Below are 26,582 nucleotides of genomic sequence, written 5' to 3'. Positions count from 1 at the left end.
TCTTTTCCTACTAAAAAAATTTAAAAAAGTACTGGGCATACATGAACAGAAAATTTTTCTTATAGCTTAATAAAATTGTGCCTATCATTATTAGGTTAGTTTGTAATAGTATTAATTTTAATGCTTAGGCACTTTTACTTGTACAGTCTTGCATAAACTTGCTTTTTTGTAGTTTTCATTCATTGCAAAAGAAACCAAGTACAGAGATCCAACCCAATCCTGATCTAGACTTGACTAGGGCTCGACCAAATCTGAATTTTTTGGTTTGGGGCCAGATTACACATGGACCTAAGAATGATCAATTGAGATAGAAATTTTAACCATGGATCCAATTTGATCCGACTTGATCTTTCTATTAAGTTAAGTTTGGGTCCAACATTAGGACCCGAACAAGGAACCAGGTTGGGTCGGAATCACTTATGATCCGATCCCAACCCGACCCATTCACACCCCTTTGGCTACCAAAGGGGGTATATAAGGTCGATATACGACCTGAATTAAGAGCCATTTGATGTTTAAGTACTGACCTGATCATTAAGGAATTTTATTTTCACTAGCGATTTTATTGACACAATCATGTGTAACTGCCGCGTAAAATTTATCATTATGCATAGTGTGTAACTATGTCCAACTCATTGGCCTGACTGCATGGAGGACTACGCAAAAAGTGTACGGGTGCGTAGTCATAGGACCACCTGTTATGTTTGTCATGGACGAAAAAAACAGCCCCTTAGGGGCCGTAGTGGAGTTGATTGGAGTCGAGATGCCTTCAAAGTATTACTGCCATATTTAGATGTGTGAAATATATGAGAGATAGAACAACAAAAAGTCACAACCATCAAATAATCTTGATTCATGAAATACGGAATAAACATTAAACTGGATTTGCAATCCACCCAACCAACCCCTTCTCCCATCAAAAAGGGGGGTGGCAACAATAAATTCAAATATACAACTCCTTTTTCAAAGTCATTACTTGCCACACTTTGTCCCCCTTTTGGATGGGAGTTGCATATTTTGAATTTATTAGTTTAGCTTATGATACATGCATAAATAAAGTGTGGCAACAATAAATATCTGAGTTGCCAAGGGGTTTTTGTGTTCATGTAAAATGGAGATAGATGTTTGCATGGGAGTTCATGTAATTGAATTGTTAATGACTTGGAATTTTCATGGTTAGTCAGTGATCATGTTGCATGAGAAAAGTAAATGGCCACGATTGCTACCTACACTGGGAATCGTTGTCCTATATAGAAGTAGAGATGTGTTTTGATTGTTTCGATAAATCATATGTGCACAAGATATGGTTGGCGGACAAGTGGATGCTAACAATTGAATGATGAATTGATGAACCTCACTAGGGGGATGAAGTGGTTAAAAAGATGGGAGACATTACTTCCATGCCTAATGTCTAATGTATTTGATTAATGAATTCCCAGCCATATTTGGTTTACATCTCAACTTGTGGCATATAATTGTGTGTATTTATGTCCATTGTACACATTTAAGCCTATTTGCTACTCTTGTCCAATTTCTCCACATTTGCATCTTGTTCGGTATATAGATATTACTTACAAACCAGATAGGTAATTAAATAGTTTACAAAGTTATGCTTAGCCCCATGTAAGGTTGCCAAGTCCATCTATCACATTGATCCTATTGCTAAATAGGCTCCCTTACTTCTAGGCAAAAGGCTTATGAGTCAAAAATTCATGGTGACCATTTAAAATGAATTTCTAAACATATGAATATTAATCTAAACTGCAAAATTCTTTATTTTGGAGGTCTTCAATGTAAGCATCAATTCGAAGCCTAAATGAATACTTTAATAGCATGACAGAATGATTTTACTATGATCTAACAATCAAAAACTTAATGATATTACATCTAGCGATATTTTAAAATATCTAAAGAATGAAGCTGATTTTTAATTTTTATATTCTATGATATGTATTTAGCACACTACTGTTGAAAATGCGCGTATGTCCTAAAAACCATTGTATATTTAACAACAAAGAATAGTTAATTGAGGGTATCATTAGTTTTGGATGCCTTCAATCAGATGTTGAAATCATCTGATATGAGCCCAATGATGGCAACTCCTTTTATTGGCATTGTCTGTCTGCTTGTAGGTTGGGGCTCTCAATTGGGGAAGATGGGCTCATGTCTATGCTGAAGAAGAAATGGCTTCAAAGAAAAATGTATATATAAGGAAATGGACTTGATCAATATGGATGCAAAACGAGGTTGCATAGAGGATGCAGTCTCCATGTTTTGATGGCATGCAAAACAAGGGATCTCATTACTTGGAATTCAATGATTGGAGGACTTGGCGGTGCATGGGATGCAGCATGGAGACATAGGAGCTTTTTGATAGGATGAAGGATATGGGAGAAAGACCCAACAGTGTCACACTTGTTGGAGTGCCACCTGCATGGATTGAACATTATGGATGCAAGGCGGACCTCCTTGGCCGGGATGGCTTAATGGAGGCATTGGATTTTGTAAGGAAGATGCCACTGACCTGGTTGTGTAATATGAAATGCTTTGCTTGGAGCATGTCAGGTTTTCAGAAATGCTGGGTTGGGTGAGCTTGCAATGAATCAGCTTCGTAGGCCTTTGGCCACAAGATGCAACTAATTATGTGGTTCTCTCCAACAATCATGGAACTATCTAATTAGAGAAGGTAAGAGGAAAGAAGCAGATTGTCACGCCCCCGATCTAAGATCGCAAGCCAATGGTCACGGCACCGTATACTCATAGAGGACTCTCTCTACAAGCATACAAGACATCTCAACACGATATCATGAAGCAAACAGTGAAATAAATTTAAATAACTAATGTTCAAATTTTAATTTAAATAATTAGAATCAAATTTTATATTTGAAAGAATCAACAATATTCAGAAGATTTTACATCATAATTTAGTCAAAACCTAATCTAAATTTAAGGATATCAAATTTCGCCTCTAGTTATTCTCTCGTTCATAACACCGTGCAATCTTAATTCTCAGAATCTAAAAAAAGAAATAATGAGCTCAACAGCCTAATAAGTAATAAATATCTTAACTAAATAATTTATGTAATAATATAAGATACAATAGTAAAATATAAATCACCATGAATTAGTATAAAGACAACCAATTCTACTTTAAACATAAATCCATTCTAAAATCTATATCTTTCAAATATTAAGATAAGTAAATCATAAATATGATTCGAAACAAATCATATCAACTCAACAGTTTTTAATTATGGCCTATTATATTATGTGGCCTAGATCAGAAACAGAATTGCACTTATATTCGACGAAATAGGTTGAAATATCGTCGCACTTATACCTTGTGGAGTGGGCCGTAATGCCGCACTTAATATTCTACAGAGTGGGCCGGAATACCACATTTATACCTCGTGACAGGGCTAAATAAAGAATCAATGAGCTCAAAATAGTCAGGAGTGCCAATTGTATAAGCTCCAATTGCAGAGTCCAATACATAGTCAGGCTGAGAATTCAAATCCTGATACATGTCAATTTTTGTTTTTTACAAAATAACATATTATCATAATTCAATCAAAATATGCATATACGGATGTACAATCAGTAAACAATATAACAATAGTTTTGAAAAATTATTACTCCAAATTATATATATATTTCTTATTCAAAACATCATCTTATAAAATATATAAATCATATATAAATTGATTAATAATTTCTTCGATGTAAAAATAATATTATATAAGTGAAAAATCTAGAAAATGCAAATTATTACTTACCTTGCGAGCGAAACAAAACTACAAATTCAAATAATTTCGAAAATATCTCTCAGAACCTAAGACTTTGGCGAGCGCTCAACTGAAATCTTCAGTGAGCACTATGAGCCAAGACCGTTGGAAGTTAAAAAAAAGGAGAAAGAACTAATGATGGTCTAGCGGTGGTGATCGACAAAACTTATCAGCGGTGAGGTGACAGTGGGCATGAGAGTTTTTAAATAGCCGTTGCAGACTAGGTTCCCTAGCTTTCATACGAAATTAAGATGGAGGAGTCCGTCTCCTAGTCAAAGTCAAACAAGGCTCTATCTTTTTTTTTTTTTAATCTCTTACTCCAAGCTAAACAGGGCTCTATCTCTTTTTTTTTTCCATATCCTACTCCAACTCTTATATCTGGGCTGGTCAAGTGAACTAGGCCCAGTTTCTTATTAGTTGGGCCGGGTATTACACAGATGATGAAAAGAAAGGACTAGAGGAATTTTCCTGGCTGCAGCTTGACTGAAATTGATTCTGAGGTGGCTGAGTTCTTTTCATCAGATACAAGGCATTCAAAAACATAGAAGACATAAGGATTATTGGAGTCATTAAGAAAGCTATCGACGTCAAAAGGATATGAGCTTGATGATCCATGTGAAGTACCAGGGTATGAGACTGAGCTTGATGATCTATGTTAAGTAATTATGCTTGAACAACTTATCAAGCTCTAGAAAATAATTCTGGTCATGCAATCTGATTCTATTTTACCCTCTATACTAAAATTAGTCATGGAGCTGACTCTGATTCTATTGGGTTCTAGATGCCATCGCTTGGCTATAATCCTCAGTAAATCCTCATGTGAAATTCTATGGGTCAGAAAATCGCTCGCTAGGATGATTGAAGAAATCAGTGTGTACTTCTAGAGCTAATATGTTTTCGATGAAATAGAGCAGTGTGTATATGATTGAGGAGATAATTTTAATGTTAATTTTCTTTTCTCCTCCCTCCAAGGACCTCTAAAATAGTGGGGCGGGATTAGCTTCTTGTGAAACATTGATTTGAGATTGAAGAGCTGTAGCTAGATTGGAATAGATATTAAGGTGGTTGAGTTCTTTTCATCAAATATGGAAGATCCATGCTATGTTGAATGGATGAAGAAAGGTCTCAAAGTTAACTGAGTATAAAAGCTTGAAAGGAAACCACCTTGATAAATTGTAAGAACCAGGAGATTGTTTAAGTCATGCAATCCTTTTTTTTTTTGTGTTGACTCTTTACATTCAAACAATTCAGAGTTGATTCCGATTTTATCAGAGTTCCTGATGTTACAAGTTATTTACGGATGCTCAAGCGATTTTCAACATATTTTTCACATGATGCTGGGGTAATCAACCTTTGCCTTCTCAAACCTAGTCTTTCTCCATAACATATATTCAAGGGTTACCCAATAGGCAGGTGCTTGCAGATCAATTTTCATGGAGAAATCAAAAGCAATGACAAGGCAGGTTAGTACTCAAACCAGCAGGCGCCTTACCTTCTCGACTGTTGATAAAACATGGCCTTGGTGGAGTTACCGGGAGCTTGGAGGGAGTACCGTTTGCAATCAGAGTCCTTCAGGCTGATTCTATATTGCTCAAGGGGGATTCCTCGACGATCATAGCTTGGATTAACAACAGTTTTGTATCCCACCTTCCTTGGTTATGTAATTGAAAAGACCTGGCCATCTGGACTCAAATGGTTCAAATGTTCCCGTATTTGCCGTCGTTGCAAGTAACAGGGCATACATTGCAAACTGTTTTGCAGCAACCTATTTTACAGACAGCAGCATTTCCTAATGGAATGCATTTTGGCTGTAGCAGACGCAATAGGTTCTGCTCGTGAGTGCATCGAACAATCATGTTTACAGTAGTGCTGTGCACCCAAAAAATAAAAAAAATAAAAGAATGATACCACAGTCATGATGGGGCTATAAAAAACAATAGTTCCATTTATTCCATATAAAAATGATTTGTTCAGAAATTGGATGTAAGAATTTAGAAATCAAAAAAGCCAGCAGCATTAAAGTTTTATCTTGCATTACCAGAACCCCTGTAAGCTCCAATACAAGTTTGTCGAAGGAATATATGTTGAAATGGTTTGATAAAATTATCAAAGGAAAAAAAATAATGAAAATTTAATATGGTACATGATTTGAACTTGTCGATGTACCTTCAGAATCTAGCAACTGACTCGCAAATGCTAGTTCCTGTTTCTCTTCAAAACAACCAAAATTAGAATCATCATCTTCTACTTCCTGATAATTAGGATCTAAGTCACTTGACATGCTGGAATTTAGTTCTGTGGGTTCACCAGCGCCTAGTTTTGTTTCAAAAGATTTTGGCTCTGCACCAGACACACTCATCATCGGTCCCTCAATTTCACTGTCAGACTCAGCAAAGTCACTAGCCTTTGGTTCAGCGGCGTACGGGAGACTACCAACAACGTTACCCTACCAGCTCATTAGCTCTTTCTGTTCCTCAGGGCCTCTTAGCCAGAGACAGAAGACTATTCTTTGCCTTCTGATCAGGTGGATATCCACGAGCACCCATCTCTTTAAACCAAATAACAGCACTTCCAAAATCCGAGTTCTTACCATGGGCATCCATGATGGGGTATAGATGGTTTGGTTGGCTTCAACACCTTGCATCTGCATTCTCTCATAAACCCGCATTACTTTCTCAAGATTATTTAATTTTGCATACCCTTTCATCAGTGTTCCATAGACAACAGCATTAGGTTTCAAACCATCTTCTTTCAGGCGTCTGAAGAATCTCTCTGCACCGTCCATATCAGATGCATTGACATAAGCAGATACCATTGTTGCATAAGAGCATAGGTCAGGTTGACACCTGTGAAAGGAAAACAACATATATTTATGACAACCTTGATAACTATTTTCAGGCATAAATTTAGATGGACAAAGGAAAAGAATTATACTTGTCCCTTCTCATACTCTTGAACACTGTCCGAGCTTCCTCCACCATTCCAGATATTGCAAAGGCATCGAGCAAAATATTATAAGCTTTGGCGTGTTGGTCTGAGAACATAATAAATCATGATGTCAAAGCCACAGGTTGGAAGAGTATTTACAATTGACTACATAAAGAATAAAATAGGCCAGTGTGCATAACAAACACAAAGTGACACTTTATGTTAGCATAATGACAAAGAGACATGGCCACTCGTACCCAGAAAATGTTACCACCTCTCTCTCAAGGATATGGAGGAAAGAAGATATCTGGACGTAATGTTTTTCCACAACTTTTTTCCCTTGATGTCAACCAAACATTTTGCTTAATCCCCTCCCCTCCCCACCCAATCATCTGTCAAATCATTCAAATCATTTTTCATAATCTCAAATATTCTTCTATATAAAGTTAGTGGCAATTGCATTTCCATTAATAGGAAATAAATATAATGTTCATTGTCTTTAAAATCTACTTCTGGAGTCTTCCTGCATTGGTCCGAGTAAGCTTGATGCCTCCATATTGTCCTCCATTGTGTGGGTGATCCAGGATAGCCAACTAAGAAATTATTACAATTATTTCTCTTCTGTGGGCCCCTGTTTGTTTGATCTTTGGTCTGGTAGCTCTTTATTTTATCATAGCAAATGTTTGGTTAACTATTTTGGCAGTGGGAAGAGTTCCGAAAGCCCTATCTAATCATAGACTGAGTTGTAGGGGTCCTAGAATAGTTAGGATTATCTCCTAAGAATAGTTTGGGCCTTTGTAGTTTCTTTATGCAGGGAACTTGATCCAAAGTTTGAAACTAAAATATATTATAGCATAAAAAACAACCTTGATTTGTATAGGGCTCAGTTTAAACTTCCTCTATTTTACAACAAAAAACATCTACAAACAACAAAAGGTTGCATATAGTTCAGGCATAAAGTGGGCATAAAGGCTTGGAATAAGCCTTCTGTCTACGAGTGAGGAGGCATAACCACAGAATGTTTAGGCTGGTTCAAACCTGCATATGTCCAGCACAAACATTGCAAGGGGAAGCTGCCGTAAGCAATTTCTTGGCATAAAGGCAACTCTTATGCCTACTTTTACTTTTTTTATAAAAAGGTCATCATTCAAAGTTATTCCAAAAAGGTGCCCTTTGCATTCAAAAGTGGAGCCAAATAAAAGATGACAACTATTTCCACAGGCATAACTTTACTATTCTCAATTTTCTTATTCGTGAATCAAATTCAGCCAAAGTATTCGTACGAAAAGATAACATGAACATTCTTGATAAAATGGACCTTTTTTTCAGCAAAAATTTCACTGAAGTCATGTTTCCTTTTTTTATTTGGAATTATCATTCCTCTCTTTATCCCTCTCTTTACACCATTGAATTAGGATGTGTTTGGTCATTGTACTGATTCAAAGAGTTACCAACTGGAGAAAACTCAATCTAACCAATTCTATAGTATGCTGTTTGCAAAAGACAGATATTATAGAACCAAGAGTATTTTCACTTCCAATAATTATGAGAGATCTATAAGATGATTGAATTAAAAACAGTTTGCAATTAAATAATAATCATATATTGCATAGGCAAAATATTCAATAAGGAACAATAACCACCCACCTGACACCAGCATCAAGCATCTCCTCAAAAACTGCCAATGCTTCATCTTCTCTCCTCGCTTTCCCATAAGCACTGATGAGCAGTGCATAGCTCACAACATCTGTTTATGTCCAGCTCTTTGCATCTATAAGGGCGTTCATTTCAGAATTTCAAAGTTACCAAAAGATTAAGAAAAGTTTAAACAGATCTGCCAGAGCCCACTCTCTCCCATCTCTGTAATTACATTACAATATATCCACTTCAAATTTGTGAATGTGCATGGGTTGCCAATTTTGGAGTCCAATATAAAGTATCACTTATTCTTCCAATTTCAAATTATGTTAAGTAACCACACTCTAAAAGTTTCTTCTTTAGCAATAATATAGACGATTAAAACAGAAACAATAGTGTACCCAAAGATATTGCGGACAACCACCCATAAATTTGTTCCAAAGGTGCAGAACCAAATGCATATGAATATGCCTAGAACATGAAGATTGATTATTGTTTAATTTTCTTGTTTGAGCTATTCCTGCTAAATCCTTTCATATTTAATCCACATAAGGGATGTTCTAACACAAGAATTTTGCATGCTACTCCTTAAGAATTGTTGCATGAAACCAGATGTTTTCATTTAAACATCTAAATAATCAGTAAAATGCAAGTTGTAACGATATCTTTTTTTATCACACAGAAAACAATCTTGAAAGATTAATTATGATTTACCTGGTCATAGATACTCGAAACCTCCTTGTAATTTGTTTCAAAGGACATTAGGCTATTAAACGTGACAGTGGATTGAGGGATTCCCCTCTCAGCCATCTGTGCAAATATTTTACGAGCCTGATCATAATTGTTGGCTTTCTTGTACATATAAATCATCATATGGAATGTTTTCTGATCTGCCTTGAACGGAGCTCTCTCTTCTTTCAAAAGGCTCTCAAAACTTCCTCGGCTTCCTTAAATTTGTCTCCCTGCCATATGCTATTAGTATGAGTTATGAACAGAAATTTAGCAGAGAAATGATCAAAGGTATCTGTAGCAGAAAGAAGACTTCTTGAGGTGCGGTGTGCTCGTTGCATGGAAGTAAATAAGGAATATGACAATGACACTATACAGATAAACTGATACAGCAAAACTTGAAAATAGGATATGATACAGCTTGGATTATACTATATATATGTGCAATTTTTATTAAACATACATGTAAAAAAAGAATCCAGAAATCTTAATGGACTATTACAATAGCCCATACTACATATGACAATATCACACCAACATTTTGTCATTATTGAATCCACAGACCACACTCCATATTTTGGATTTATCTGCAACATATCCCAGCTATACTTGGGAAGTATCAATATCCTTCTTTTTAATTTTATAAATTAGGAGATTTTGGAATAAGTATTCATGCTTCCTAGGTAGTGTGTGGGGCAAAATGCAAGTAAAATAATATCTATTTAGAAGCTTGCTCCATGGAAGTCTCATCTCAAACAGATGACTCAAGTGAGCTGGTTAAAAGAATCAAATGAAAGCATTTTTGATTGATGGTCTCTAGTCCATTGATGTGGTTTTATTTCCCAGGAGTGATTACATTGTAACCATTTTTTTGATGGCTTTTGGAAAAGACATATAGATGCAAAACTTATCACATACCTACTTAAGTTGTTTCAATATTTACTTTCTATTGGATTGTACAACTGCTCTTTCATTAGTATTCATGCCATAAAAAACACAATCCATAATATTAAACTTTGTGCTATTATCTTTTCATCTAACATTTTGCAACCTCGGGTAGGGGTGTACATGAGTCAGGTGGATTCGTGTTCGAGCTAACCTAGAACTAACCCACTCTCAATTGGTTCTCAATTTTTGAACCGGAACCAAACCAATCAATGTCAAAACCACCCAACCCAATCCAATCAAAATCGGGTAGGTTCTCAGGTAATCCAAAATTTTTAGAAAAAGTAAATGAACTATTGATATTATTCAAGAAAACATATCAAAAAAATTAGCAAATGAAAACAAATTCCATGCCCATCAAGTTAACTACAAATTTGTATTTGGTATACCAAATCATATAAAGAGAACCTACATCAAGTTTTATGTTTCTAGTTTTAATGAAGTCTTAGATGATCATAATTTTTGGAACTGCACTACTAGTTAAGGTAGGAAAGTAATCACAGGAGCGAGGAAGAAGTGTAAAGGTGGGAGCCACTTATATGGTGAGAGGACTGCAAGGTACAGTATGTGTGGGTGATGGGGGCTGAGTTGGATGAGTGGCATGTACCGGTTGGGGGATGTGTTGAGCTGGGTGGTGGTGGACATGTATAACATACCAAATATATATATATATGTATATACAGTATATATGATATACATACTATTTATGAATTGGTTCGAGTCAAGTTAGGTTACCCGAACCCCTAACATAGACTTGAACGAATCTATTCAGTTTCGAAAAATCAAAACCATGACCATTTGAATCCTCTTTGGAATCCAGACTAAACCAACTCAACCATTCAGCTAGATTCTTAGGTTGACCCAAACCCATGTGCACCTTAAATTATGAACCCTCATTGCACGAACATATCATCCAAGAATAAGGAGAGTTTTCCTTCAAACTGATTGGGCCTTCTATGTTTCATGGCATCTTTCTAGATTTTCATTGGATAGGAACTCTACATCAATTTTTTTAGGCTTGATAATTTATTGCACCATCTATTCTATTTTATAATGCAAACTCCTGCGATGTGCCTGTGTGTAAGGCATGTCTAACTATCCATGTTTGCTCACCATTTCCCACCTTACATTTTTCTTATCCCGTGAGATTAGTTGCTTACAATGTGTGGTTAACCATAAGTCGAAGGTTCAAGTCCTTTCTCTAGACATTTGTGGTTTATTCAGATAAATTTTATTATTTTATTAAAATTTTAGAAAACACATGCATAACACATGTCACACTAGTGAAATATTTAACTCAACTCTATTAAGATGGAAGAAGATTTGTGGGTGAAGGTTTTCGACACCCATTCCTTACCACCTAATTAGATGGAGAAAACAGTCTCTTGTATCTTGCATACTATTTTTCTTCATTAGTCTTGCTATAATGAAACAATATTACAACCCCTCAGAACTTGAAAACTTAGATCTCCAGCACTCATCAACAAGACATAGAGTTTGTTTCCTTTTTTATTTTTATTCCTAGTTTTGCAAGGTAAAAGTAAAAGGTTTTTGCAGCCCGTCAATATTCTCGGCCATTAAAATCACCTCCATTTGTTGATAATAGCCTAATCTGTATTGGGAAAAGAATAGCTAGGAATGGTCATTTACTCATTTCTTTTATTTAATCTATTTCATCCAAAAAGTAAAATTGTCTAAAATCTCTAGCATATACACAATACTGGAAGTATTTTATGCACTGGGTTAAATTTCTTCAAAACCTACAAAGATCTTCAACCAGGACATGCTAATTGGTTGGAACTAAATATAACTTCTCGAGGACTTGGTAGGATTCCTTGAACAATGAGCCTGAAAATGCTGGCACTATGATATATGGCAGTTATTCTTCCATCTGTCACATTCTCTATATCTTCTTGTTGCACAAATTGGAGAAAGTGCTGTATTAGTGTAATTCGTCCTCATATTGGATCCTATTTTTGCGCACTATTTATAATTATTTGCCTAAATCACTATCTTTATTCTCCATCTTACTACTCTTTTTTCTATTAGTTGAGAGCTAAAGAGAGTAAAAAGCCTTCCATTTTAAAGTAGAATTAGTATTCATGTTCCAAGAGGAGGGTTTCTTCTCCCCTTATAGGGCGAAAGGCAATAATGAAAATGGAAAGTGCAAACAAACCTTTCTCGGTGGTTTCAAAACATGTGTTTTTCAAAATTACCTGTTCTAGGACCTGGTGGATCAAAAACAAACTTGATCATCTCAGTGAGTAGCTGAAAACATGTTACCAACAAGTAAAATTGTGAAGAACACATCAAGAAGGATTTAAGTGTTAACATAAAACTTTAAAACAAAACATGAAGCCTTCTTGAATTGATTCTCAAAGTTTTCCATTTTGTATTTTTTTTGATCCTGATCATGGGTCTTGATATGTTTCAAAATAACTGAAGTTTGTATTTAGGTAACTAAGTATGGTAACATTACATTTTTGAAACAGATTTCTGTTGAGATAATCAACCAAATTAGTCAAATTTATATCAGGATAAAAATCAGTATAAGAAAACCACTGAGCTCCTTTATCATCCATAACTAAGAGGTAATGATGCATAAAGCACAGATTTGACTGGTCGAGATGATAAGTTTCTCCAAATAATCATATAAGTAGAAATGCACATCCTTGATTAAAATGAGAGGTATAAGTAGTAAATTGAGATCATGTATAGAGGCACCATAGGAAGGGACTACTGGTGATATTGGTTTTGTAATACAAAAAGAATTCATGCCAAATCTTAACTCGAATTATGGGAGATAGAGGTGGTTGGAGATTCGAAATTAAGGTGTCTAGACACCAACAAGGAAGTTATTGCTTCAGCATCAGATTAATGTTTATGGGGAAAAGAGAGAGCATGAAAAATGTGGATAGATATTTAGCATGGGGACCAGCTCTAAAATTAGAACCTTCATTTTCCAGTTTTTTCACTATGACTTTAGACATTGAAGTAGAACAAGATTTCCTTTAATAAGGTAGATGTTAATTGTTGGACGTGTGACAAGGAGGTGATACATTTAGTTGTAGATTCATTCTTTGATATTTGAAATAGGTGTTTCTTGCCTTATGCTAAAAAGGTATTTAATAATATGTTGCCACCAAGACTTAACCATTTTGTTGGATTGCATTACATAGCAAAGTCATGATTAAGGATATCTTTTGATGTATGTGACCATGAACTCTCTTAAAGATTATTTGTTCATAGAATTGATATTAGAACCATAGAACTCCACTCATATCTAGTCAGGTCTATGTTAGACAATGGGCATCCCACATTGATAATCAGAACCATTAGATATGACTACCTTTAAACTGCTTATATATCAAAATTCTTGTGATTTGGAGACTCCAAGCCTATACATTAAGTGGTCAAAAAATTGGATAGCTAAAAAACATAAAACTATATATGTTTTTTTGAGTACTTGGTGAATAGAATAGAAGTCTCCAAATCGCATGATTTTTGGTGTGCAAGTAGTTTAGAGGTAGTAAACCATATTCAATGTTGGATCATCGACATGGGACCTATCATCCAATGTATGCCTAGCCGAATCTAAGTGGAGATCCACTCTAGTATAGCCAAGTCAAGCTCTCTCTCTCTCTCTCTCTCTCTATCTATGTTGAACTCATTCAATATATTGTCATCCAAACATCCTAGTAGTTTTAAGGATTTTAGCAAAATGATAACTTCTAAACTTATTTTAGTATATACATTCTTAACCAATCCCTAAAAAACTACTAGGATGTACCAAACTAATTATGGAAGGAGTCAGCTCTTTACCAATTCCTAAAAATTAAAATTAACTAATTTTGATAAGTATCCAAGTGTCCAATGCATGTCCAACTCATATGCATAACTGGGATGGATTCCTAGGAGCTAGACGCAAGTGTCCAGGTAACAAAGTTCTTATCTTTTCTTAGAGAAATAATAAATCAAAATTCCAATCCTTGAGTATTCAACACGCTCTAATAGCTCAAAGATTTCCTTTTCCTTTTCCATCTTCTTCATATATTTACATAGCACTTTTATGTTATTAAACGTTGCCTGTTTTGCCCAAGAGTATGAGCTAGTTGTTTGTCAAAACATTATTTTGAACCACTATTTGTTAACCATGATGTATGTGAGTTGTTGAGTTAAAATTTGCCTTGGTTTATAGGAGACTAGAAACCCTTCAATTTGATAATTACTATAACTTTTATTAGCAAATTCCAAGATTCAAATTAAGGTTTTTTTAGATCTTCAAAGCAAGAAACTCCCATAGGGCATTATACCTGAATTGAAATTTGTTTGCAAACTCACTCTAAATTTGCTTCCCAAGAACTTGTTCTTGGAAAGATCTGCTTTCCTACACCTACAACTGAACCAGCTCCTGATTTAGGTAACTAATCTTTGGATGAACAAGGAAACCCATACTTGCAATTTGCTAGACAATTTTTAAGTGTTGGCATACTTGCATCTTGAGTCTTTAGATTGGTTAGTTGAGATTTATCTTTATATGCCCTTAGAGATTCATGCCTTACATTCTCCACAATCACTGGAAGACAAAAGCTATTTTCTTTCTCCACCTCATGAAAATAATCAATATTCCTAGAATTATAAAGTAATATCTAACACTTCACCCAGTATTTATAAAGTAACATCCAACACTTCACCTAGTACTGCCAAAGAAATTCCAACATAATATGTTCTTCATGAAATGGATGATAAGCTGATATGTAGAAAGTTTACCAAAACAAAACCAAAATGAGGAATTATTGAAAGCCATTGAACTTATTTGAAATGATCTAAGAGGACCCCCCAACTCGATGTGAACCACTTTGGCCACTACAGGGAGGACTAGTGAGATCCAAGAGCAAAATCTGCAATATCGGAAAGCCCACTTATGCACCAAACTTTCAAAGTCTTAACTTGCCCGTAAAGAATCCAATGGAGGTGATCTTTTTTATTTTTTGAAATTAAGTAACTTTTCGAGCTTTACGTCGTTGTTGCATCATCCATTAAGGGTGCAATCCACAAAAAGATCAAAGCCAAATTGCATCATTGGGCCCAAAAACAGGCTAGTCTATGCAAAAATTTTCTTTTCGGTAAAACTTTGATTGGGCATATCTCCCAAATTGGAAAGAATTAGGCAAAGATGCTAAAGACAAGGCTGATATAGAAGTCAAGATCTACCTTCTATAGGATTTTAGCATTTCATAATTATTTTTACTAGTCATATCTATTTTTGTATCTCCAATTCTAATTTAGTAGGAGCTAAATCCTCTAAGCAAGAAAAGTCCTGATGCAGGAAGATCACAAGACTCGATGTAAATCACTTTGACCACTACAGAGGAAATTGGATTGGGTCCAGAATCGAGATCCATCATATCAAGAAGCCGAATCGCATGTCAAATTTTCGAAGGCTATAACTTGATCATATGACATCCAATTGAGATGGTTTTATTCTTAAAATAGATAATTTTTCAAGCTTTACAATCGCACCACGCTTTAAGGATGCGATGCATCATGCGATTTGGACCAAATCCTATCATTTAAGCCTCAAAACGGGTTAGTGCAAAAGTTTCTTTTTGAAAAAGACTTTAATCGGGCATATCTCCCAAACTAGAAAAAAATTAGATGAAGCAACTGAAGACAAGGTTGATGTAGAACTCAAAATCTATTGCATATAAGATTTTAGCTTTTGCATAATTATTTCTACTAGTCATATCTACTTTGGGAAAGACGTATCCTCTTTGAAATGGAGAAGAAATCTGACCTAAATTATGAAATGACTGACCTTACTAATATAAATAGAGAATATGCAACTCAGTTTATTAATAGTTAATGAAAAAAAGGAACCTAAACCCTATTTTCACTATTTTTTTTCTTAATTTTTTTTAAGAGATTCAAGTTGAGCATGTTGAGGAAATTATTGCCTTTCTCCCCAATCGGATCATACAGACTTGGCAATGATTGCAAATATTAATATCCAATGAAAGATAGTAAAAGTAGAAAGGTATAATGACAAGTTGACAACTACATAAGCAACCTTGGGTTGTCATTTGTATAGTTTCTATAAGGAGGAAGGCCCTCAATTTATGCTCATATATCTCAAAGTAACAAAGTAATATGCATGAATGGAAGATAAAATGACATGTTTTATTATCTACATACAAACTCTTTGAAATAAATCACCCATAGGAGTGATGCAACTTAACTTAAATACTTGATGATCATATATTCTTAATTTAATATACATTTTCGGATTGAACCTACTTTTATAGCTAATATAAGCTTTGAATTGTTATGATCATGGTCAATTTGTACCAAAGTTCACCACCCTTAAGCTTACTAATCAGGAGATTGCTCTTGATACATGAATTATTTCTTTATGATAAAGCATCAAGTACTCAAGCACTGACAAGCAAAAGATTCACCAAAGTATCATTTAAATCGTAATCAATACCTATTTAGAGTAAGTCAATTCAATGAAATCTTGGGCCACGAGCTCCAATTTAAAACAAACACAGAGCAAAAGGTTTGCTTATGCTAAAGATTGGAGATCTAATATGATATCAAACAATATGTGTTGATCAAGAGGACAAACAATAATGTGACAACTAAAAATATATAAATGAAGAAAAGATGATTACCTCAACAAAAGTTTTAAGGATAATCTGATATGTTAGTGGCGATGGTTCCGGGCCTGATGATTGCATCCTATGGAATATTGTTTTGGCCTTGCTGTACTGCCGAGCTCTTCCATATGCTTCCATAAGGGCAGTATGAGATATTACACTTGGAGTGTAACCTTTCTTGTTCATATACCTTAACACTCTCTCTGCCTTGTTGAAATCTCCTAGCTTCCCATAGGCTGTAATAAGCATCAAAAAATCCATCTCGCTAAAGTCCCACCAGTGCTGGGTTCTAAGCCATTCAAGAATCTGACCAATAATAATAACAATAACTATCATTATTTCTATAATAAATATGCTACAATCAACAAAGTTTGCAGACATCACACACTGATTTTATCATGAATCAGAAAGGTCATATAAATAGCAGTGCTCCCTCAAACCACTCCCAAAGCATAAGAATTCCCTCAATGATGATGATGATTGTTCATATGTTTGATAGATACACAATCAATGCAACCACATAGCAGAATCTAGTCTTGTTAGTAATCAAGCAATTGTCAAAATTATTTTCAACATCTTCAAAGATCAGTGATATGTCATCTTTTTCTCTTTCAGCCCAAAAAGAAAGAGTTAGGATTTAATACTTACAAATGGAAGTGAAGTAGTGCAGTTACCTCGCTAACAATATTCCATTTCTTTAGGTGCTTAAACCTCACTAAGGTACCCAGAACTAAATCTCTTGAAAGTGCCTCCCCTTTCGCTCTTTGGGTTCTCAGAGCTGACACTGCTGAACCCGACTGTTCGATGTCTGTCATTAACCTCCGCCATTTCTTCTGCTCAGCTTCGTCCGCAGCATCCTTAAAAACCACCACTTTCTTCCTCCTCTGCATGAACTTTCTTGGTGCTAACATGCCACGACAAACTATTTCCAATGTTCCATTGATTTTTACTCTCTGAGAATAAGAATTTCGAAGAAACTTTGTTTTGCTGAAAGAAAAAGGACAATGAAAGAATAAAAAAATCTTCTTTGGATCATAACAAGATATCACTCGGGGTAAAAAACTGTCTGAGATATTTCTTGGGTAACAAAATGAGAAACTACACTTGAATTATTGAGAATAGACCGATATATGAGGGAAAAAAATCAAGGCAGGAAAACATCATAAATCACCCAATTACCATGAAATGTCAACTTAAAGACATATACAACATAACAATTTTAAATAAAAAAGATGTTGTGGAAATTTTAGTAAAATATGTGTATGCTGACAAATTAAGATATGTTGCTATCCTCATTGACCAATGACTGAAATCAGCAAACTAAATTTACCTTCAAAATTTTTAAACATAAAATAATTTGTTAAAGAAAAACCTAGCACTTCTATATTCCTCGCCATCGAAAAGCTCGGTTACGATCATACTCAAAATAGCACTTACCCAAACAACCCAAAAAAATACATTCAACTAATGCCTACTCCATCAGTCGCTCCAATCAATTACTAATTTCATGAATCAGAGAATTCGTGAACAGCACCCCCACCCCCACCCCCACCCCCACCCCCACCCCCAACTGTTTTAAGAGAGAGACCGGTGAGCAGGAGCTTACCAGAAACTGGATGAGAAGGAGAGCAGAGACTGCGACCCAATTGCTTCCATAGAGGGGGAGAAAGAGAAGGCCTTATCAGCTTCAGCTGAGACCCTCCCGCTCTAAAACCCCAGAGTCCCTCAATTTCGCCACTGATGCCAGAGGTAAAAAACCCCAGAGCCCCTCAATTTCGCCACTGATGCCAGAGGATATCGCGTATCCGAAACCAGATATAAAATATCTGGTACCCGGTCCAACCCGTATTGGAGGGCGGGTTACCGGTTCATGGTTCTCCCGCGGGAGAGGACAATCTGAGAGATTTCCTTCCCCATCTCAAACCGCTCATTCTTCTCCTCAAATCCCCGGTCCCTTTCCTCCATCTCTTCCTCGGCAATAACGGCCTTTCCCTGCTCGTCGATGATAACGATGATGGTGAAGAAGAAGAGGAAGAGGTAGAGTCTCTCACGGGATGCAGACGCAGCCTTCTTTGCGAACGGCGGCGTTGAAGATCAAGGGAAGAGAAGAGGAATAAAGCAGGAAAGGGATCACGAAAAGTTTGACCGGACGATTCAAACGTTTGAACCGCCCGATTCGAAAGGTTGAGCGGTTTTTTCGAGAAATTTCAAGTATAACTGACCCGACCAGTATTAGGTATCGGCTGACGGGTCAGGCCAGTCGACCTGCCCGAGTGTCCTAACAAATCTTTAAGCCAAGCTTGTTTCTTTCCGAATGGAAGGTGCGGCTTGAGCCTTGTTGCCTTGTTTTCGCCAACTCTTGGATGTAACCTTGGTGTGTCGTTACTTATACATGTTTTCCGGGGAAAAAATTTCTCAAATAATACTAAAAAAGATATTTATTGATTATACTTATTATATAATTTTTTACTTTAAAACATATTATCATATTATATTATTTATTATATAAAATTATATTATGCTATGTACTTTAAAAAAATAAAAATATTTAATAAAAAATTATATATAAATTATCTATCATAATATATATTGTGTTAGAAACTTTTCTTTGGTAAAAATTGTATAAAGAAATAGATAACTACAAATACATATGATGTGGCATCAAATAAGCATGGCTAGTGGCACTATGAGAATTGATCAAAACATAGCCAAGGTGGCTCCTCGACGGTCCCAACACCTCAGCATGATCACATCAAGTCAACTCTTGCCAACCATCTAGATGGTCAAGCCAAGCAAAGCAGAAGCAAGCAACCTTCAAGTTCGAGTTCCTTGCTCGACCAAATAACCGCTCATCTCAATGCCAAGCCGACCAAAACCCTCTCACCTCAAACAACGGCTAGAGATGCGAATTACAGCTGGCACCCACTCCTCAGATAGTTACAACACATTTTGCTATAATTACTATACAATCTCAGGCCATTACAACGTATCCTAGGTAGTTGTAGTTGGATCTCATGCAATTATACCGGAATCTTCAATGGTTGCAGCATGACCCCAAGTTGTTACAATGTGATCTTCAGGGATTTCATATCCCTCAACTACAAATAGATCTCAAGATCCTCCATAGAATGTAAACCAATCAATCCCTAGCTAAACGAGACTCTATCTCTCCGATTCCTCCTTCATTCCCACTCAAACACCCTCTTAGGCTTCAGCATTGGAGATCCCAGCCAAAGCAAAGCTCCGGTGAGTTCTCTAACCTTGTTGTTGCCTTGCAAATTGATGGAAGTAGCTTATATCAGCGATCCAATGATTGCTCACAATAGATTGGCACCATCTGTAGGAAGGTGAATGAAAAGTCATGCCACTCAGAAGGAGGATCGAGTCTGAGATATCTCCATCAAATCTTAGGGTTCCCTAAGAGAGGACACCTTAAGAGAATCCCATCTCACTTGCATTTGTCAACTCCACCACCCCAATATCTTCTAAAACACCGGCGACTATGGAGCAGTTCAACCGGCTTCAGCAACAAGTCTAAGCCCTAACTAATCTAGTTAGGGGCTTGATCCCGAAGAATAAGCCCTAGCTGGCAGAACAACCTCGAGATCGGTCGAATTAGAGATGAGGGCCTAGCTAGAGAAACGATTGGCCTCACCACTGCCAGTCTCTAGAAAATAGTAGAGAGAGCTCCTACTCGGAGAATAAGTTGTGGGAGCCTGGAGGAAGCTCTAATACTGAGTGAGACACTCTCGCTCGTAGATCAGGAGACTAATCCGACTTCCTGGATTGATGAAATGAACGAGTGCCTCACTCGGGTCATGGAGGAGGTGAAAGAGAAGAAGGCTGGCACCTCGATCAAGCCACTCCTCAACACCTCGATCAAGACACTCCTCAAAAGCATGTGATAGCAGAACCTCTTCCCCCTAGATTCATGATGCCCTAGGTGAGTTGTATGATGGCACGATGAACCCTGTCAACCATCTGGAGTCTTTCAAGGCACTTGTGCTCCTGCATGGAGCTTCCAATGCTATCATATGTCGTATCTTTGTAGCCACGCTGAATAAGGTTGGCCAAGTGTGATCTTCCAGCCTTCAGCCATGTCTGATCGACTTATTCAGCTAGCTAAGCCAGAGGTTTATGGGATACTTCATCAACGGCTGTAGCCACCGAAAAATCTCTGCAACCTTGATGAATATCAAGAAGAGAAAAGATGAGACCCTCCGCAAGGTCGTCAACTGCTTCAACTTCAAAATGCTGCAGGTTTGTGACCTCGATTAGGCCATTGCTGTAGCAAATTTGATGAACGGTCTGAGGAATTCCTAGTTCAACTTCTCTCTTTCCAAAAGGCTCCCCAAGGGCCTTACAAAACTCCTCGGGTGAGTAGAAAAGTATATCAATACTGAGGAGACTATGAATGCTCAGAGGCAGACAAGTGATGGTCGAGCAAAGAAGAAGAGGAAGGGTTAAGATGATGAGACGACATGCCACAAGAAGAAAATATCTACGGAATGGAGGGAGACCCCACATCATCTAAAGACTCCACTACAAAGGTATGAGGACCAGACTCCCTTAAATACTTCGTAGAGTAATGTTCTTATGAGTATCCAGGGAGAAAGATATGTTTAGAGGCCAAAGAGGATGAGGTTAGATCCACCTAAAATAGATTATAATAAGTTCTACCTTTTATACCATGACCACAGGCATGACACAGAGGAGTGCTGGCAGTTGAAGGATGAGATCGGGAAGCTCACACGATGTGGCTATCTTGACTAGTTCATTTAGCATGGCCAAAGAGATGGCACAAGAAGAGTTCGATGCTCACTTGTGAAGCACCCCCCTGGCCCAACACTCTCCCAACAATAGAACCATCGCTAGAGTCATCAAAGTCATTGTAGGCAAACTTTCCAGTGGAGGAGAATGTAGCTCAACTGGACAGCCTATGTTAGGACAAAGGACCACCTCCCCAAAAAGCCGCGAATAGAAGAAGTGATCTCTTTCTCTGACGAAGACCTGCAAGGCATCGAACCCCCCATGATGACGCTTTGGTTGCTTAGATGACCATTACGAATTTTGAAGTAAAGAGGATTCTCATAGACAATGATAGCTCGGTTGACATCTTGTATCATGAGGCATTGGAAAAGATGAAGATCCTGAAGAACTAGCTTAAGCTGATCAAGTCTCCTTTGGTCGGCTTTACTGGAAACTCACTTTGGTAGGTGACGGTGATGGTAGACTTCTTAATTGTCTAAATTCGCTTTACCTACAATGCTATCATCGAACAACCAACCCTCAATGCAATGAAGGCAATCACCTCCACTTACCACCTGGTGATGAAGTTCCCAACGAAGCATGGGATTGGAAAAGTTTAAGGAGAGCAAGTAGTTGTCAGATAATGTTACATGACTTCCCTCAAAGTAAAAAAATAAAGAAGCATTCCCTATTGAAGGCCTAAATGCCCGAGATGAGCTAAGGGAGCAGAGGGGGCTATGAGACACAAGTTGGCTACATTGTGAGTTTCCTCATCCGATCTTAAATCATTGCTATCGCTTCATGAAGCCATCATTGCCTTCTTTCTTGGCTTCTTAGGAGCTTTCTTTAGTAGTGGGCAGTTCGCTTTAAAATGATTGTGCTTCTTACATTCATTTTTTTTTACTAGCCTCCCCTTAGCCATTGGCCTCTTCTTCATTCTTTGTTTCTTCTCCTCATGAATCTCCTAAATCTTCTAGTGATTAACATCATTTCTTCATCAACATCTCCATTTTTAGATTGGTTCATTTCTTCCACTTCTTGTTTTGTGGACTTGAGAGCAATGATCTTTTTCTTTGACTCTTCTTCATGATGTTGCTTCATGGTCAGTTCATGCATCATTAGCAAGGCAAGAAGCTTTTTCAATGGTATCTTGTTAAGGTTCTTTGTTTCTTGAATCACCTTGACCTTTGCCGCCCACAATTTTGGCAATGATGTGAGCACTTTTCTCATGAGTTCACTATTAGAGTAAGACTTGCCAAGACTTTTAAAAATATTAATAATACTAGTAAAATGAGTAACATTTTAGTAATAGACTCATTAGATTTCACTTTGAAAAGCTCATATTTATGTACAAGTATGTTAATTTTGGATTCTTTGACTTGATTAATGCCTTCATAAATTACCTCCATCTTATCCTAAATCTTTTCAGCAGAATTACAAGTTAAAATTCTATTAAATTTATTTGCATCCAAAGAACAATATAAGAGATTCATTGCTCTAACATTGAGCTGAGTTATTTTCTTATCAAACTAATCCAATTCGCTTTCAAGCTTGAGAGAGTGCACACTATTAATCAATTTTGTTGGTGTGTCTAGTCCATTGATTATATTACTTCACATATCATAATCAAGTGCTTGAATAAATATTTTCATGCATGTTTTGCAGTAAGCAGTGTCATTAAAAAAAGGAGGTCCTTATATAGATTGCCCTAAGCAAGACAAGAATAATTTGGGTTACCATCGATCTTTTAACTCTTTAGGGTAGGTCATGAGGGGCTAGAGTATTAAGCTTTGATACCATCTGTTGCTCAATAAAGCAACCCAAGAGAGGGGTGAATTGGATTTTTCAAAATTTTTTATAGATTATGTGTAACTGAAAATTAACTTTTGAAAGTGTATATAATGTGCAAAGATATGTATAAGTAGTAAATAGTTTATAGAATAAAATGCATAAGATAAATAATTAAGGTACCACAAACACAAGAAATTTATAACGGTTCAATGCTAAACCTAGCACCTACATCTACTCTCCAAGCTCCATTCTTGAAAATTTTAATCCACTAATCATCCATAAATGATTACACGAGCTAGATACTATCGACCAAGAACCTTAGCTCAACCCAAGCTAGTCATTCATTTTCCAAGCACGAGCAAAGCCTATATACTCTATTTCAAGGTATGGATCAATCTTTTCCCAAGCTTATTACACTTGAAACATATCACCCACAAATACAAAGTGAAACAACGAATAAAAAATAAAATATAATGAATTCTCCTTAATGAGTAGAACAAATAAAGTCGTTTTTTGATTTGCCCGGAGAAGCTCTCTTTGACGTGCACTTTTGGTTAATATCTTTAATCAATACTCTTGAAGTGGTGGTTGTGCTTGTATTGATTGTTTTTCAACGAATGAGGCTCCTTGTCTTCCAATGTGCTAAATCTCTTCTCGCTTCTGTTAGAAGTATACCTTAGAAGCCAACGTGGCTGACGCATATTTGTAATCTGAGGCATAAATTTGTAATTTGACACTTATTAATAAATAAGATTGGGTAATTTATTTTTCATTCATGTTTGTATGTGTCCATGAATCGTCCAAAAAATTAATAGATGATGACGCATAATTTCAAGGAGTTGAGAATTTGAGGCATGTGTCATTAGGGATTAATTTCTAAATGCTCCTAATAGATGGATCCATCACGAGGGAGGGTGATCGATCCGCTGAGATTAGTGCACAAATCACTTAGTCAGATGGACGAGTCTCGAGTCCACGGTGTAGAGACACTGGAGTGATTATGCAAGTACTTGTTAGAGAACAAGGTACTGAGCGTGACCAAAGATAGTAGTCACATGGATGTCTATCCACTCGTCAATGACTACTTATGCTGCAGTTGTATGACTGGTCCTTTGACCTGCGATGCCTCAGCTATTCACTGTGAGGTTGCTGTAGTTTGACGAGCATGTGAACTTGGGCTCTAGTCATTCGGGTCCTTGTAGTGCGAATTGGCTGCAGTAGGTTCATTTTAGAATAGGGTTACATCTAGATGGGATCTATCGACCTTGATAGATTAGGAGTGATCCTATGTGATTTATGAGACTGAGTTCGATAAATTTCTGGCCAGATATTTTGGAAAAAGAGTTTTCCATAACTCGAACTGAAAATCGTATAAATTTGACATATGACAGACGATGGGGTTTGACGAGATATCCATAACCTCCATCACGTCGGAATCCATGATAGAGGGACTGTATCATACGCTAACTGCACTAAGAGGTTCAGATATTCTATTCTGCTGGGTTGCCACCACATACTGCTAGGTGTCACTAGTAGATTGTGAGACTCAAAGGCATTCACTTGGTGGTCAGTGAACCCTAAGAGTAGAACTGAAATCGTTTCAGTCCACTGAAAGGAGTTTCAGTGATATTGAGATGGAGATCTCAATATTTCTCACTACCAGTCAGAATAGAACCTACGGGGTCACACACATTAAGGATTTAATTAGTCAGACTATCATAATTGTGATTTGGAATCATAATAGAAATCAATCATCAATATGATTGGTGATTGAATTAATCCACTAAGTGTTAGTAAGTTAATGGAAGAAGAATTAAGTAGAATTGATTGCAATTGGATTGCAATTGGGCTGATTTAATAAGCCAAATCAAATTAGGTTTGACCCAAATTGATTTGGGTTCATGATTGGGTCAATTTGATTAAACCAAGGTTTGTGCGGATTTTAAAGACCACATGTCGTTGTAGGATGAATATGACTTAAGTCATGTTCACACTATGCGGACTTTAAAGTCCACATGGCGTCGTAGGATGCATGCTCCCAAATCAATTAATCTCCTAATGAGATTAGGAATCCTAATATAATTAGAAAATTAATCAATTGATTAAATAGACACATGTCATGCATCTATGAGCACAAGGATTGGACACTTGGCATTAATCCAAGGGTGAGTTATAGTCCCATACTCCTAATAAGATTAGGAAGAGCCCTAAACCCAATCTATAAAAGGGTAGCAAGGGAGAAGTTATGAATAAAATTATCTTCTCTTCCTCTCCACGCCTCCTCTTCTTTCTTCCTCCTTCTCCACAGCAGCAAGGGGTCTTCATCCTCCTCTTCTTCTACGGTAGCAAGGCAAGGAAGATCCACGTGCAAGGTTTCTCCTTCCTCTTCCTCCATCGCGAGCAAGGTTGAAGAAGAAAGGGTTCTTCTTTAAGGAGGTATGTTGCAGATTTTTATCTTCTAATCTATATGATAGTCATGAGAGGTCTTTGCAAGGAGCTAGCACTCCGATAAGATCCTATCTCAGATGATTAGATCCTCGTGTGGATACCTGTAGAGGCCGGACAATTGTGTGGCTCAAACAGGAACCTAGATAGATCATCAGGCTGCGGTGTTCTTTACCTGCAGAATTTTTGAAGATTAGATCTTCAAATTAATTTTTTTTGATTTTAGTTTCAGTTTTATGAATCTTAATCAACCTTCCTCAGATCATAATCTCCCCTTCCTAATGAATTCAAAGATCTTCTGGATTTGGATCCAGAAAAATTTTTGAATTCTACGATCCGAGGCGCGTTCATGTGATGAACGACGTCCCGTTCGAATTCCGCTACGAACGTCGTATCGAACGGGACGTAACTCAGCAACTTCTACTATTTTCTTTTGATTTGGAGGCTCTTTTATGAAGGAGAGATGCTGGAGAGTGGATTCTAGCCATTGAAAATTGTTGGAGAGGAGTTGAAATGCGTTTAATACCATTTGTGTCTAGTCGTTATAGGCAAAAACTAGCTATTATATGCCTAACAATAAAGGGCTAACCCTAAGGTTGATTTCTAGCTTGGAGATCAATCCTATAATGGCCACAGAGACATGTTAAGTCATGAGAAGACTTCCATAGTGGCCACAACACCCAAAAATATAAACCAGGATGTTTTGGGTGCACATTGGATAAAAAGACCAGAATTACATGAAGTATTTGAGCTCAGCAAGAATACTACCAACCCAGAGGTATGTTAGAATTATTGCCTTGTCGAACTATAATATGGTCTCCTACAGGCTTTCAAACTTGTGATTGGTTGGGTTTTTTAGTCCACAATGCTTGATGTTAACCTACAAGGTTTGATTTTGATGATACAAAATATT

The 26,582-nt window shown here is 36.8% G+C and overlaps 1 protein-coding gene across 1 annotated transcript; it reads right to left on the bottom strand.

The window, feature by feature from the left end:
- Nucleotides 1-5,712: 5,712 nt before the first annotated feature.
- On the bottom strand, nucleotides 5,713-18,771 carry LOC103705591 (pentatricopeptide repeat-containing protein At3g59040). The gene is given in 11 exon segments (XM_008789354.4): nucleotides 5,713-6,393; nucleotides 6,396-6,631; nucleotides 6,720-6,808; nucleotides 6,810-6,819; nucleotides 8,361-8,463; nucleotides 8,466-8,484; nucleotides 9,066-9,286; nucleotides 9,289-9,313; nucleotides 16,700-16,990; nucleotides 17,359-17,671; nucleotides 18,291-18,771. Coding segments are annotated over 11 exon segments (1,491 nt in total). The 5' UTR covers nucleotides 18,341-18,771; the 3' UTR covers nucleotides 5,713-6,259.
- Nucleotides 18,772-26,582: the final 7,811 nt, after the last annotated feature.

The sequence above is a fragment of the Phoenix dactylifera genome, unplaced genomic scaffold (genome assembly GCF_009389715.1).
Source record: "Phoenix dactylifera cultivar Barhee BC4 unplaced genomic scaffold, palm_55x_up_171113_PBpolish2nd_filt_p 000119F, whole genome shotgun sequence".
NCBI classification, from domain to species: domain Eukaryota; kingdom Viridiplantae; phylum Streptophyta; class Magnoliopsida; order Arecales; family Arecaceae; genus Phoenix; species Phoenix dactylifera.
This window is presented reverse-complemented; position numbering and strand designations above follow the sequence as displayed.